General features: G+C 48.3%; 1 protein-coding gene across 4 annotated transcripts in view; it reads right to left on the reverse strand.

Moving 5' to 3' along the window:
- The window catches only part of LOC141058302 (pre-mRNA-processing factor 39-like), a 71493-nt gene that overhangs the window by 12546 nt on the left and 42460 nt on the right, over window positions 1-16487 (reverse strand). For 3 of the 4 annotated variants that reach the window (XM_073554497.1, XM_073554498.1, XM_073554500.1), the window contains one exon: window positions 7585-7749. The exons of the other annotated variant lie outside the window; for it this stretch is intronic. In XM_073554497.1, coding sequence (XP_073410598.1) covers window positions 7585-7749 — 165 coding nt within the window. The remainder of the gene's footprint in view (window positions 1-7584; window positions 7750-16487) is intronic. 4 annotated transcript variants of the gene reach the window in all.

The raw sequence follows: 16487 nt of genomic DNA on the forward strand, positions 1-16487 counted from the left end.
GTCAACAGGAAAAAGTCCTGTCTGGTCCCTACTCAACGTCTTGTGTTTCTGGGCCTACTGTTCGACACTCGTCGGTCAAGGGTCTTTCTCCCACAAGAGAAGATTCTCTCCCTGCAGCAGGCTGTACGATCGCTGCAGACCACACGATTTCCGTCCCTCCGAACAGCTATGAGGGTCCTGGGAAATATGGTGGCGGCGATAGAGGCAGTTTCCTTTGCCCAGTTTCACGCCAGACCTCTCCAACACGCCATTCTGTCGAGGTGGAACAGGTCGCCTCTGTCCCTGGATCGCCCTGTTCGTCTTTCATGCCAGATCAAGCGGTCACTCAACTGGTGGTTGACGTCTCCTCTCATCCTCTTGGGGCGGTCTTTTCTTCCTGTTCACTGGCAGATTGTAACAACGGATGCCAGCCTCCTCGGTTGGGGTGCAGTGTTCCACAATCACACTGTTCAGGGTCGTTGGTCGACTCAAGAATCTGCTCTGCCGATCAACGTCCTAGAGATACGAGCGATCCATCTGGCTCTTGTCCACTGGGAGAGGCTCCTCAGGGGCCTGCCTGTCCGGATTCAGACAGACAATGCCACAGCGGTGGCATATGTCAACCGCCAAGGAGGGACACGGAGTGTCTCAGCCCTGGCAGAAGTGTCCAAGATCCTTCAGTGGGCAGAGATTTCGATACCGACAATCTCCGCGGTACACATTCCCGTCGTAGACAACTGGGCCGCCGACTTTCTCAGCCGCGAGGGTCACGCGGCAGGAGAGTGGTCCCTACATCCGGAGGTATTTCTTCAGCTCTGCAGTCGTTGGGGAACCTCGGACGTAGATCTGCTAGCTTCTCGCCTTAACAGGAAGGTCCCACAGTTTGTATCCAGAGCTCGAGATCCTCTCGCAGTGGGCACCGACGCTCTGGCCATTCCTTGGTCACAGTTCGAGCTCCCCTAGTTTCCTCCCCTGCCTCTTCTTCCCAAGCTGTTGAAGATCAAAGCAGAAGGAATCCCAGTCATTCTCATCGCCCCGAATTGGCCCAGAAGGTCTTGGCTCGCGGACATTGTCAACCTTCTCGCGGACGCCCCCTGGAAGCTTCCAGACAGGGCAGATCTGCTGTCTCAAGGTCTGATTTGCCACCCCAATTCTCGGCCGCTCAATTTAACGGCATGGCTGTTAAGACCGAGGTTTTGAAACGAGCAGGATTCTCCAGTCGAGTAATTCATACCATGATCCGAGCCAGGAAGCCATCATCTTCCAAAATTTACTACCGTACTTGGAAGGCCTATTTCACTTGGTGTGAGGCCAATAACATTGCGCCTGTGTGTTTTTCGCTCCCTTCAGTTCTGGCGTTTCTTCAGGCAGGGCTGGATGAGGGGCTTGCTCTCAGTTCCTTGAAGGGTCAAGTTTCGGCGCTGTCCATTTTATTTCAGAAGACTTTGGCCTCCCGCCCTCAGGTCAAAACCTTTCTTCAGGGCGTGGCTCACACGGCTCCTCCGTATCGAGCGCCCGTGGATCCATGGGATCTTAATCTGGTTCTTGAGGTTCTGCAAGGTTCTCCCTTTGAACCTCTCAGAGAAGTCTCCCTTTCCCTTCTCTCCTGGAAGGTAGCCTTTCTGGTGGCCATCACCTCCATCCGGCGCATGTCGGAATTGGCGGCTCTTTCCTGCCGCTCTCCTTTCCTGGTACTTCACCAGGACAAGGTAGTTCTGCGGCCTCCGCCCTCTTTTCACCTCAATGAGGATATTGTTCTGCCGTCCTTCTGTCCGAGTCCATCTCACCCTCGGGAGCGGTCCCTGAACAAGCTGGATCTGGTCAGGGCGATGAGAGTGTCTGTCTAGGACGTCTTCCTTGCGAAAGACAGACTCTCTTTTCGTCATTCCAGATGGGGCGCGGAAAGGTCACCCGGCTTCCAAAGCTACTATTGCTCGCTGGATCAGATCGGCAATTTTGGAGGCCTACCGGGTTAAGCATCGAGTGGCCCCTCCGGGAATCAGAGTGCACTCTACCCGGGCAGTGGGTGCTTCCTGGGAGGTACGCCAGAGCCTCCGCGCTGCAGCTTTGCAAAGCTGCAACCTTGGCTTCGGGTCACACGTTTGTGAAATTCTACAGGGTCCACACCTACGCTTCGGCGGACGCCAGCCTAGGTAGAAGGATTCTGCAGGCAGCGGTGGTGAGTCCACTGGCCTGATGGAAGTCTGTTTCCCACCCCAGGGTCCCATGGTCTCTGTGTGCCCCAATAAGGCGAACGAGAAAACAGGATTTTTGGGTTGCTTACCGTAAAATCTGTTTCTCGGAGCCTTCATTGGGGGGACACAGCACCCTCCCATGTTCTACAACTCCTGTTCTTACTTTGGTTGATTGTTTACAGTTGAGTTGTTTGTTCTGTTTTCAATCTATTCTGTTACTTCTCCTACTGCTTTCTCACTAACTGAGGAATTCCCTGCCGGTCGGTGGGGTGTACACTGCGGAGGAGGAGCTAACCTTTTTTTGTGCATAGTGTCAGCCTCCTAGTGGCAGCAGCATACACCCATGGTCTCTGTGTCCCCCAATGAAGGCTCTGAGAAACAGATTTTACGGTAAGCAACCCAAAAATCCTGTTTTTTTTATTTTCACGCCCGGGCGTTATAAACTTATGTGAAGCACTTGGGGGTTCAAAGTGCTCACCACACATCTAGATAAGTTCCGTGGGGGGGTCTAGTGTCCAAAATGTGGTCACTTGTGGGGAGTTTCAATAGTTTAGGTACATCAGGGGCTCTCCAAAGGCAACATGACACCCGCAGACCATTCCATCAAAGTCTGCATTCCAAAACGTCACTACTTCCCTTCCGAGCCCCGACGTGTGCCCATACAGTAGTTTTCTCCCACATATGGGGTTTCAGCGTACTCAGGACAAATTGGACAACAACTTTTGGGGTTCAATTTCTCCTGTTACCCTTGGGAAAATAAAAAAAAATTGGGGACTAATTGATCATGTTTGTGGAAAAAAATACGATTTTTTTATTTTCATGCCCGGGCATTATAAACTTATAAACTTCTGTGAAGCCCTTGTGGGTTCAAAGTTCTCACCACATATCTAGATAAGTTCCTTGGGGGGTCTAGTTTCCAAAATGGGGTCACTTGTGGGGGGTTTCCACTGTTTAGGTACATCAGGGGCTCTCCAAACGTGACATGGCGTCCGATCTGAATTCCAGCCAATTTTGCATTGAAAAAGTCAAACGGCGCTCCTTCCCTTCTGAGGTCTGCCATGCCCCCGACATATCAGGTATCAGCGTACTCAGGACAAATTGCACAATAACTTTTGCAGTACAATTTCTCCTGTTACCCTTGGTAAAATAAAAAAAATTGAACCTGAAGTATTTTTTTTAGTGGAAAAAGTTCGATGTTCATTTTTTTTTTTATATTCAAAAAATTCCTGTGACGCACTAAAAGGGTTAATAAACTTCTTGAATGCTGTTTTGAGCACCTTAAGGGGTGCAGTTTTTAGAATGGTGTCACTTTTGGGTATTTTCTATCATATAGACCCCTCAAAGTGGCTTCAAATGTGATTTGTTAAGTAAAAATAAAATGGTGTTACAAAAATGAGAAATCGCTGGTCAATTTTTAACCCTTATAACTTCCTAACAAAAAAAAAAATTTTGGTTCCAAAATTGTGCTGATGTAAAGTAAACATGTGGGAAATGTTACATATCTAGTTTTTTGTGTGCCGTATCTCTGTGATTTAAGGGTATAAAAATTCAAAGTTGGAAAATTCCGAAATTTGCAAAATTTTCACCAAATTTCCATTTTTTTCACAAATAAACACAAGTTATTTGAATGAAATTTTACCACTAACATGAAGTACAATATGTCACGAGAAAACAATGTCAGAATCACCGGGATCCATGGAAGCATTTCAGAGTTATTACCTCATAAAGGGACAGTGATCAGAATTGTAAAAATTGGCCCGGTCATGAATGTGCAAACCACCCTTGGGGGTGAAGGGGTTAAAGAGGACTTGTATCAAGGTAAAAAAAAACAGTTTTTCCTTTAATTTCATTCCCCTAATAATTCTTTTTTCCCCCAAATCCCATCATAGGGTTCCAGAGATATAGGCCTTTTCATTTAGTGCAAATTTTTCCTGGCCTTTAGTAAGGGGGGCGCGATCCACACAAACCGCGGGGGCGTGGCTCACACAAACTGTGGGGGCGTGGCTGACAAACAGCGGGGGGGGTGGCTCACACAAACCGCAGGGACGTGGCTCACAAACTGCGGGGGTGTGGCTTGGCTCACACAAACTGCGGGGCCGTATCTTTAGCCTGTTCTGCAGTATTACTCTGAGTCACGCCTCATTTGTAAAAACCATGAACTTCAGCACTAAATAATAACGCCCATATCTGTAGAACCATATAGTGGATTTAAAAAAACAGACAAATCTGCAAACTCAAAAGGATCAGCGGAAATAAAATAAGAGCAAAAAAAATGGTGACAAGTTATCTTAAAGGGAAATGCATCAATGCTAACGTGCACTTCACAAAACTTCTGAGGCAGTCCTGTGGCGTCTGGCACCAAAATATTACGAGGTGTGGCCTCTAAGAATCGGATGTATTTTGGAAGCACAACCAAAAAGATACCTACAGTGGGTATGGAAAGTATTCAGACCCCTTTAAATTTTTCACTATGTTTCATTGCAGCCATTTGGTAAATTCAAAAAAGTTTATTTTTCTCTCATTAATGTACACTCTGCACCCCATCTTGACTGAAAAAAAACAAAACAAATGTAGAAGTTTTTGCAAATTTATTCAAGAAAAACTGAAATATCACAAGGTCATAAGTATTCAGACCCTTTGCTCAGACACTCATATTTAAGTCACATGCTGTCCATTTCCATGTGATCCTCCTTGAGATGGTTCTACTCCTTCATTGGAGTCCAGCTGTGTTTAGTTGAACTGATAGGACTTGATTTGTAAAGGCGCACACCTGTCTATATAAGACCTCACAGCTCACAGTGCATGTCAGAGCAAATGAGAATCATGAGGTCAAAGGAACTGGCCAAGGAGCTCAGAGACAGAACTGTGGCAAGTGACAGATCTGGCCAAGGTTACAAAATAATTTCTGTAGTACTCAAGGTTCCTAAGAGCACAGTGGCCTCTATAATCCTTAAATGGAAGAAGTCTGGGACCACCAGAAGTCTTCCTAGACCTGGCCGTCCAGCCAAACAGAGCAATTGTGGGAGAAGAGCCTTGGAGAGAGAGGTAAAGAACCCCAAGATCACTGTGGCTGAGCTCCACAGATGTAGTAGGGAGATGAGAGAAAGTTCCACAAAGTCAACTATCACTGCAGCCCTCCACCAGTCAGGCCTTTATAGCAGAGTGGCCCGACGGAAGCCTCTCCTCAATGCCAGACATATGAAAGCCCGCATAGAGTTTGCTAAAATACACAGGAAGAACTCCCAGATTATGAGAAATAATATTCTCTGGTCTGATGAGACGAAGATAGAACTTTTGGTGATAATTCTAAGTGGTATGTGTGGAGAAAACCAGGCACTGCTCATCACCTGCCTAATACAATCCCAAGAGTGAAACCTGGTGGTGGCAGCATCATGTTATGGGGGTGTTTTTTAGCTGCAGGGACAGGACGACTGGTTGCAATAGAAGGAAACGTTAATGCGGCCAAGTACAGAGATATCCTGGATGAAAACCTCTTCCAGAGTGCTCGGGACCTCATACTTGTCCGAAGGTTCACCTTCCAACAAGACAATGACCCTAAGCACAGCTAAAATAACAAAGGAGTGGCTTCAGAACTCTGTGACCATTCTTGACTGGCCCAGCCCTGACCCAAACCCAATTGAGCATCTCTGGAGAGACCAAAAAATGGCTGTCCACCAACGATCACCATCCAACCTGACGGAACTGGAGAGGATCTGCAAGGAAGAATGGCAGAGGATCCCCAAATCCAGGTGTGAAAAATTTGTTGCATCATTTCCAAGGAGACTCATGGCTATAGTAGCTCAAAAGGGTGCTTCTACTCAATACAGAGCAAAGGGTCTGAATACTTATGACCATGTGATTTCATTTTTTTTTTTTTAATAAATTTGCAAAAAAATCTACATTTCTGTTTTTTTTCAGTCTAGATGGGGTGCAGAGTGTACAATAATGAGAAAAAAAAGTGAACTTTTTTGAAATTACCAAATGGCTGCAATGAAACAAATAGTGAAAAATTTAAAGGGGTCTGAATACTTTCCGTACATACTGTATCTGGATTGAGATATGGGGAATTTGGAGGCCAAATCAACAACTTTAAAGCAACCTGTCACATTAAACATTCAATCTGGTCTGCAGTTAGCATGATGTAGAGCAGGACAAGCTGAACAGACCAAGGTTTTTTTTGTTTGTGGGAAAAGATTCAGCATAACTTATCTCATTGAAGAAAATCCCTGCTGCTTCTGGGCTTAGCAGTCAAGCAGGGGTCCTAATTAGTCACTGGGAGCAGTCTATATAATCGTGCATAGAGATAGTTGTCAGTCACTATGTAGGCAGACCCCCTTGACTTCTGAATTCAGAACAAACATGGATTTCTATGAAAATAATGTATGCGGATTTTTTTTTTTTTTTTCCTGCAAACCTATAGAGCTACTTCTGCTCTACGCCATACTGCTGGCAGATCAGGCATCACATTCAATGTCACAAATTTTCTTTAAAGGATTTATCATGTTCTTTAAGCCCCCGTTACACAAAGCGATATCGCTAGCAATATCGCTGTAACGTCACCGATTTTGTGACGTTATAGCGATATTGCTAGCGATATCGCTATGTCTGATACTTACCTCCGACCGGCTCTCCCGCTGCTCATCGCTGGTCGCGCGAGAACTTCCTGGACCATTTCTCGTTGGGCGCTTCCTGCGGTGCCGACGAGCGACGGGAGGACGTCAGGATCGCCGCGTCTGACAGGTAAGTAGCGACCCCCGAACCCTGCTATGTCGCTGGTGAGATCTGCCTGTGTGGCAGCTCACTAGCGACCACTTAGTGATGCACCAGCGATCCATATCGTTGTCGGGATCGCTGGTGCATCGCTAAGTGTAACGGTACCCTTAGTGATGAGTGAACGTGCTGGGATAAGGTGTTATCTGCCCTCCTCTTGTGCTAACAGAGTGTCTTCTGTGTGCTCGAATAATATATTCGAGTCCCGGCGACTGCATAGCTCACAGCTGTTTGACAGCCATAACACATGCAGGGATTGCCATGTGCTTCACCGGTCAGTGGTTTTAATCCTATGACTAACTGGTGAAGATTTATTTTGTATAGTTGTGCATTTATATTAGGAAATACATAATGATCATTTTCCTATGCAGTTAGAATAAACAGTGATGGTGGATATTCGGCACAGAATATGTGTAATATTGGAATTCTCAGTACCAAAACAGCAGAGTTTCTTGACGAAGATAGGACAGGCTCAACTTACTAAAAAAAAAACAACACTATTTTAACAGGTGCCTACTTTTCCTTGCATAGAATGGGCTTTAATTTAACCCACTATCTCTCTTTTGTACATACGTACAGCCCATGTGCTTATATTGGCATGAATAGACCAAGCACAAGTAATAATTGCTGGAATTCTCACCAACAGCCAGAATTCTTCATACAATGCACATGGCATCAAACAGCGCTCGAACAGCACGACTATGCGATCATGCTGACCCTGAGACATCTCAAACGCCAGGTATTTCCTCCAGTTTTGCAGTTGTTTGATATTTAGTGGGGTCATTAAGAAATACAACCGCTTGATCTAAAAGAAAGCAAAAATACAGAAGTTATTCACACATTATTTGACTTTAGACCTTTATTGGAAGGCAGACATTCACAACTTTCCGAGAAGTCTGTGCTTTAAAAAGGTGTTGTCCAAGACTATGACATTGATGTGACCATGTCCTGCAGCTCATCTCCTACTGAAGTGATTGCGTCTTGGGTGCTGCAGTTCCTACTGAAGTAAATGGCAGCTGAGCTGCAGTGCCCTTGAACAGTCAGTGCACAGAAGTACACTGAGCTGTTTTTTCGGCTTTGTACTCCGAGTACTTCCAGTGGCCGTGGAACCGGGTAACAGATGATCGGTGGAGGTGTTTGATGTAGGCTGCCATCAATCAAACATTCAATATTATACCCCTTTAAATATGCAGAGTTTTTTTTTTAGAGGGGCACTGAGGTAACAGTGATTTTATTTGTTTTTGCATCATGGCAGTCAGAGAGCTATAACATTTTTTTATTAATTTTTCTGCTGACAAAGCGTATGAGGGCTTGCGGGAACAAGGTGTATATTTTAATGGTAAGATATTCCATCATTTTGGTAGTGCTGGGGATCCAATCTCCGAAACCACCACTAATCCGAAGAATGATGGGGCTGCAGAGCTGCTGTAGTGCTCTGCCCTCTTCTTTGCTTTCCCCTGCACAGTGGGTGGCGAGGAGCACCATTTTATGAGGTTTTAGGTGGTACTTAAAGGGCCCGTTACACATAGCGATATCGCTAGCAATATCGCTGTAACGTCACTGGTTTTGTGACGTAGCAGCGATATTGCTAGCGATATCGCTATGTGTGATTCTTACCTCCGACTGGCTCCCCCGCTGATTATCGCTGATCGCGCGAGAACGTCCTGGACCGTCTCTCGTCGTCAGCTTCCTGCTGAGTTTCCTGTGGCGCCGATGAGCGATGCGTGGACGCGGGTGGGAAGAAATCAGGATTGCCTCGTCTGACAGGTAAGTAGCGACCCCCGACCCCTGCTATGTCGCTGGTGAGATCTGCCTGTGTGGCAGCTCACTAGCGACCACTTACCGATGCACCAGCGATCCTGACCGCGTCATATCGTTGTCGGGATCGCTGGTGCATCGATAAGTGTAACGGTACCCTTACAGTAAGGTGACTGTAGATATAAATAAACATGAAATAAATTACCTTTGGAAGAATGACTACACTTACTTGAAATATGAAATAAGAATCACAGTTTATGGGGGTCACCATCTTGGGATTGACAGCTCTGAGTGCAGTGTTCTGTGGTTGAGCCTGTCTATATAATACAATAGTATACGTATACTTGTATATATACACACACCACTCTATTGCTATATCTGTTTATACACATATACATATAGTACATACACAGATACACACAGCTCAAAAAAAAAAAAAAGGGAACACTAAAATACCACATCCTAGATATCACTGAATAAAATACTCCACCTGAAAATCTTTATTCATTATATAGTGGAATGCGTTGAGAATAATAAAACATAAAAATGATCAATGTAAATCAAAATTAATATCCCATGGAGGTCTGGATTTGGAATGATACTCAAAATCAAAGTGGAAAATCATTTACAGGGTTATCCAACTTCAGTGGAAATCCGTCAAGACAAGAAAATGATGCTCAGCAGTGTGTGGCCTCCACGTGACTGTATGACGACCCTACAACGCCTGGGCATGCTCCTGATGAGGCGGCAGATGTTCTCTTAAGGGATCTCCTCCCAGACCTGGATTAAAACATCAGACAACTCCTGGACAGTCTGAGGTGCAACGTGACATTGGGGGATGGAATGATACATGATGTCCCATATGTGCTCAATTGGATTCAAGTCTGGGGAACGAGCGGGCCATCCATAGCTTCAATGCCTTCATTATGCAGGAACTGCTGACACCCTTCAGCCACATAAGGCCCAGCATTGTCAGGCATCAGAAGGAACTCAGGGCCCATTGCACCTGTATATGGTCTTTCATCTCGGTACCTAATGGCAGTCAGTGTACCTCTGGCTAGCACATGGAGGGCTGTGTGGCCCTGAGAAGAAATGCCTCCCCACACCATTACTGACCCACTGCCAAAAGCGGTCAAGTTGGAGGATGTTGCAGGCAGCTGAGCGTTCTTCACAGCGTCTCCAGACTGTAACGTTAGTCACATGTGCTCAGTGTGAACCTCCTCTAATCAGTGAAGAGCACAAGGCGCCAATGTTAAATCTGCAAATCTTGGGTTTTCTCTGGCAAATGGCAATCGCACTGCATGGTGTTGGGCTGTAAGCACAGCACCCACTTGTGGACATCGAGCCCTCATACCACCCCTCATGGAGTCCATTTCTGACAGTTTGAGTAGACACATGGCTGTTAGTGGCCTGCTTGGCGTCATTTCGCAGGGCTCTGGCACTGCTCCTCCTTGCACACAGAAGGAGGTGGCGATTCTGCTGCTGGGTTGTTGCCCTCCTATGGCCCACTCCACATCTACTGGCCTGTCTCCTGGTATTTGCTCTATGCTCTGGACACTGTGCTGACAGACACAGCTACCCCTTCTTGCCACAGCTCGCATTAATGTGCCATCCTGGATGAGTTGCACTACCTGAGCAACTTATGTGGGTTGTAGCCACCACCTCATGCTACGGTACAGTACCTCTAGAGGTGAGAACAATGACCATAATGTGTGTGTTTGTGTGTGTATGTATAAATGTGAATATAAAAAAACTTCCTTCTCACCCCCCCAATAGGGGTGTTTTTTTTGTCCTTTCTCATTCTCTGGTCCTCTACCAGAGGCCTGGGAGTTTGAGGGTTCTGTACAGGATCTCAGTTGTTCCCAGCATTGCACGTTTCTGGACAGAGAGCTCAGATGTTGCTCCTGGGATCTGTCATAGCCCTTCTTCCAACTCCGGGATCACTGCTCCAAGTACTCCTATTACCACTGGAATCACTGTTGCCTTCACCTAATCATGAAATTCCTGGACTATAATGATAAGTTTGACATAATGAGAGCATATAGAAGAAGTTTCCCGGCCAGTGACTTTGAGAGGGATGAAAGTCCTACTATTTGAAGACTATTCCGCGGAGTTGGCAAAACGCAGGAGAGCCTTTAGTAAAATATGTGCAGCACTCTATCAAGCAAAGAAAAGCTTTGCACTGCAATACCCGGCGACACTGAGGATTTTCCGAAATGAAGGTGAGTCACCTCATCTACAAATCGCCGAGTGATGCAGAAAAAGATATTGAAAAAACATGCAATGCAAATGCAAAAAGCATAGAACGAAGAAGAGGTCATGAGGAAGACAGCTTCCACTCAACACCAAAGCCTCAGAGGACATCTGGCCGGCCCAGGTGAAGCACCACAGAAATAGACTGCATCATATACATCTTGCTCTTGATGGTTCTCCCCACCACACACACACACTTTCTACAAACAGGACAGTGTCTCCCCAAGGGGACGGAAGTGCCCATCAGCCCCTTATTTGGGGAAGAGACCTAGGTTTCGGCGGGGTGGATGGCAGAGAGTTATGCAAAGGTGTTGATCAGGGCGGAGGAGAAGATGCAGATGTCATTTTGACAATTATGTATATCATCTGGTGTGGGATATGGTTCTTCACACAGGTTTTTTTTTTTTTTTTGGTGATTCTTACTTCCTCAGAAAAAAGGAGATTTTTGTGTACTCACCGTAAAATCTCTTTCTCTTAGCCTCTAATTGGGGGACACAGAACCATGGGTGTTATGCTGCTGTCCACTAGGAGGCGACACTATGCATAATCTGAAAAAGATTAACTTTGGCTCCTCCTCTGCAGTATACACCCTTGGACGGCGTCAGCCTTCTCCAGTTTTGTGCAAAAGCATTAGAAGGAACATAACAGAAAAAAACATAACCATGCCTGTAAGAAGGCTACTATGTACGAGCTCAAAGAACAATATGAGAACTCAACCGTAACAACGGCCCGTAAGGGCAACAGGGAGGGAGCTGTGTCCCCCAATTAGAGGCAAAGAGAAAGATTTTACGGTGAGTACACAAAAATCTCCTTTACTCTGTCGCCTCATTGGGGGACACAGAACCATGGGACGTCCCAAAGCAGTCCCTGGGTGGGAAGCAATGGACTAATATTGTGCTAGCAGGACCCTAAACTTGGGGCACTGCCGCCTGCAGAACCCGTCTACCCAGGCTCGCGTCCGCTGAGGACTGGGTATGAACACTGTAGTGTTTCGTAAACGTGTGTAGGCTAGTCCAAGTGGCCGCCTTGCACACTTGTTGTGCCGAAGCCTGGTGCCGAATGGCCCAGGAGGCCCCTACTGCCTGTGTAGAGTGTGCCGTGATACCGGCCGGAAGAGGGGAACTGTTAAGTCGGTAGGCCTCGTGTATGGTGGACTTCATCCACCTGGCAAGGGTAGCCTTGGAAGCCGGCAGGCCCTTGCGACCGCCTTCCGGAAGAATGAAGAGGGAATCAGATATCCGGAAGTGTGCAGTTCTGGACACGTAAATCCGCAATGCTCTGACGAGGTCAAGCATATGCAGAGCCTTCTCCACTCTATGAACCGGACCCGGACAAAGGGATGGCAGTGAGATTTCCTCATTCAGGTGGAAGGTGGACACAACCTTCGGAAGGAAGGATGGTACAGTACGGAGAACCACCTTGTCCTGGTGAAAAGCTAGGAAAGGCCGTCTGCAGGAAAGTGCTGATAATTTAGACACTCTGCGTAGCGAGGTGATTGCCACTAGAAAAACCACTTTCTGTGACAAAAAGCAGAATTGAACTTCTTTAAGGGGTTCGAAGGGTGGTGCCTGCAATGCTGTCAGGACCCGGTTGAGGTCCCACGTTTCCAGTGGACGTCTGTAGGGGGGAACCAATTGGGAAACTCCCTGGAGAAAAGTCCTTACTTGCGGTTTGTTAGCAATGCGCTTTTGAAAAAGGACTGAAAGCGCAGACACCTGACTCTTGAGCGAGCCTAGGGTTAGCGTGGCGTCTAGGCCCAATTGAAGGAAACCTAGTACCTTTGGGAGGGAATAAGGGAGTGGGACTTGTCCGTGAGATTCGCACCAGGAAAAGATAGCTCTCCAGGTACGATAGTAAACCTTGGCGGAGGCTGGTTTCCTTGCCCTGATCATGGTCGCAATGACATCTGGTGAGAACCCTGCCTGGGTTAGAATCCAGGTTTCAAGGGCCATGCCGTCAAATTGAGAGCCCCTGAATTCTGATGGTAGAACGAACCTTGCGACAGAAGGTCGTGACGGTCGGGGAGACGCCAGGGGGCGTCTGCTGTAAGTTGTACGATGTCGGCGTACCATGCACGTCTGGGCCAGTCCGACGCGATCAGGATGGTTGGAACTCCCTCTTGTTTGATCTTCCTCACGACCCTGGAGATCAGGGGGAGGGGTGGAAAAATGTACAGGAGCTGGAACTGGGTCCAGTCCTGGACCAGGGCATCCGCTCCGAGCGACCGCGGGTCGTGTGTCCTGGCCATGAAATTGGAGACCTTGGCATTGAGATGGGATGCCATTAGGTCCACATCCGGGGTTCCCCAGCGTTGACAGATCTGGTAAAAAAATCTCGGGGTGGAGAAACCATTCCCCTGGGTCCATTCCTTGCCTGCTGAGGAAGTCGGCTTCCCAGTTTTCCACACCCGGAATGTGTCCCGCAGAGAGTACCGACCTCATGTCTTCCGCCCAGTGGAGGATATGTGCCACTTCTCTCATCGCCTGGGCGCTGCGGGTCCCGCCTTGGTGATTCACATATGCCACCGCCGTGGCAATGTCCGACTGTATCCGTATGTGAGAGGCTGCAAGCAAGTGACGAAAGGCTCTCAGTGCCAGGAAGATGGCCCGGATTTCCAGGATATTGATGGGCAAGGTCGCTTCCATTGGTGACCACTTGTCTTGTGCCCTGTGATGTAGGTGCACCGGACCCCAACCTGTTAGGCTTGCATCAGTGGTCAGGACCTTCCATTGACCTGCGAGAAAGGGTTTTCCTCTTGCAAGCGAAGTTGGCTTCAGCCACCAATGTAGGGACCTCCTGGTTGACGATGTCAACCGGAACTCCCTGTTGAGGGAGAAGGGGTTCCTGTCCCAAGATCTGAAGATTGCTAGTTGAAGAGGCCTGAGGTGAAACTGGGCAAATGGCACTGCCTCCATTGCTGCTGCCATCCTGCCGAGGACTCTCATGGCAAACCGGAGAGATCGTGGAGAATTGCGGAGGAGTGTGCGAACTCCCAGACGGAAGGCCAGTGTCTTGTCCTTGGGAAGGAGCACCAGACCCCTGGAGGTGTCGAATAACATCCCCAGGAAGGTTAGAGTCTGACTTGGGGTAGTCGATGATTTTTGTAGGTTGACTAACCATCCCAGATGACTCAGTGTGTCTATTGTGATTGAGACACTGACCTCGCAGTCCTTGAAGGTGGAAGACTTGATGAGAAGGTCGTCCAGGTACGGAACGACTAGAATGCCTCTGGAGTGTAGAACGTCCATGGTGGCTGCCATGACCTTGGTAAACGTTCTTGGAGCCGTGGCGAGTCCGAATGGGAGAGCGACAAACTGGTAGAGGTTTTGGTTGATTGCGAACCTGAGAAACCTTTGATGGGCGGGAGCAATTGGTATGTGCAGATATGCGTCTTGTATGTCTATGGAGGCAAGGTATTCTCCCTGCTCCATGGATGTTGTGATGGACTGGAGGGACTCCATGCGGAAATGAGGGACCCGTACATATTTGTTGAGCTGTTTTAGGTCTAGTATGGGCCGGACGCTGCCTCCTTTCTTGGGAACTACAAATAGATTGGAGTAGAACCCTCGTAATCTTTCGTTCGCGGGAATCGGCACTACGACTCCTGCTTGAAGGAGAGAGGAGACCGCTTGGTGGAAGGCACGAGCCTTGTCTGGTGGTGTTGGTGGAACAGAGAGGAAGAACCGGTTCGGTGGAGTGGAAGTGAACTCTATCTTGTATCCGGAAGACACTATTTCCCTGACCCACCTGTCTTCTGTAATAGGCAGCCAGACTTGCTGAAAGAAGTCGCCCGCCTACTGGTGGGATGTCTTCCAGAGTTCGTGAGTCATGATGAAGCGAAGTTGTGAGGTTTTCCTCCCTTGGGTTTCGCTTGGCCTGCTTTCGACTGCCAAGTCTTGTCCGGTCTCTGCGCCGTCCGTGGGTTGTCCCTGCGTGGAGAGCGGTTACGATTTTGCGCTGGGTGCGAGACGGACCAGCCCGAAGAGTTCCGAAAGGATTGGAATCGTGTTTCGTTTCTCTGTTTAAACGTGCGTTTAGGTTTCAGTTGAGGGAGAGAGGTACTCTTACCCCCAGTGGCATTGGATATCATTGTGTCCAACTTTTCGCCAAAAAGCCTTCCACTAAGGTACGGAAGATGCGTGAGGGGTTTCTTTGAGGCTGCAACCGCTTTCCATTCCCGCAGCCAGAGGATACGCCGAATTGTGATGGTGTTTTCTGCTATCCCCGCTACACCTCTTGCGGAGTCAAGGGCTGCATGAAGCATGTAATCTGCTACTACTGCTATTTGAACCGCATGGTCCGACAGCTCAGGATCTGAAGTTTGAAGTCCATCTTGCAATGTTTTGGCCCAAGCCAGAATGGCCGTGGCCGCCCAAACTGAAGCGAACGCGGGGGCCAGGGAGGCCCCTGCCGCTTCGAACACTGAGCGAGCCATGCGTTCTGTCGGTCTGCTGCGTCCCTGAGGGTTGAGCTATCTGGCAGTGAGAGGAGGGTCTGTGCTGCTAGTCTAGAGACTGGGGGGTCCACTTCAGGTGGATCTGTCCACTGTTTGGTGTCCTTTTGTGGGAAGGGGTACCTAGCTTCTCAATATTTACAATTGGTGAATTATTTATCAGGCTGTGCAAACTGCTTGGTAAGGATCGTTTGAAATTCCGGGTGGTTCGTGAAAACCTTAGGTGGTTTCAGAACACCTTCAAAGCAAATCTTGCGTTCTGGGACTTCCGGGGTTGGATTGGAAATGTCCAGCACCCGATGGATGGAAGAGATTATGTCCTCAACTAGCGCTGTGTTGCTAGGGGGACAAGGGACCAGAGACCTCTCTGTCTCATTGTCTGAGTCGGAGTCACAGATGCCTTCCGAATCCTGCGTATCGCTCAGGTGTTCCCTGGTGGGTGGAGCTGGAGCGGAGGTCTTCTTGCGGAGATCTGCGTTGTCTGTCTCTGGTAGGGGACGGTCTATGCGACTTGGGACCACGGTGTCTCTCCCTGGAGGGGGATGACTGTGTGCTATGGGATGACGCAGAGGAACGCGACAAGTGGGTCCGCTTACGTCTGGGAGAGCCAGAAATGGCCTGCCCCTGAGTAGAGCTGTCCCTTTGCTGGGTAACACTCATAGGCGAGACATGACCCTGCAGAGCCTGGAGTAATGTGGAGGTCAGGTTATCTATGGACTGTGTCATAGACTGCGACATCTGGGTAGCCCATTCCGGCGTGGTAGCGGCCACTGAAGCAATGATAGGGGCTTCCTGGGGCTCTGACCCAGTATTTTGGATACAATCCTTGCAGTGCGGGTACGTGCTGCCACTGGGGAGAGTGGCTTTGCAGGCTGTGCAGAAAGCATAAAAACAGTCCTTCCTGGTTCTTTTCCTTGAGCCCGGCATAGTGCACAGAGGCTGGCTAGCAGAGGACTGTACAGGGGTGACTACACAGGGGAGCTATAGGAAAACCTTGTAGGTAATATGGATTCACAGCCGTGTAAAGAGAACCTGGCTGTGATCTTACCCCACCAGTGTGCCCCTAGGTCCAGCGCTGA

Source organism: Dendrobates tinctorius, unplaced genomic scaffold (assembly GCF_039654945.1).
Source record: "Dendrobates tinctorius isolate UK_male_01 unplaced genomic scaffold, ASM3965494v1 ptg000211l, whole genome shotgun sequence".
Taxonomy (NCBI): domain Eukaryota; kingdom Metazoa; phylum Chordata; class Amphibia; order Anura; family Dendrobatidae; genus Dendrobates; species Dendrobates tinctorius.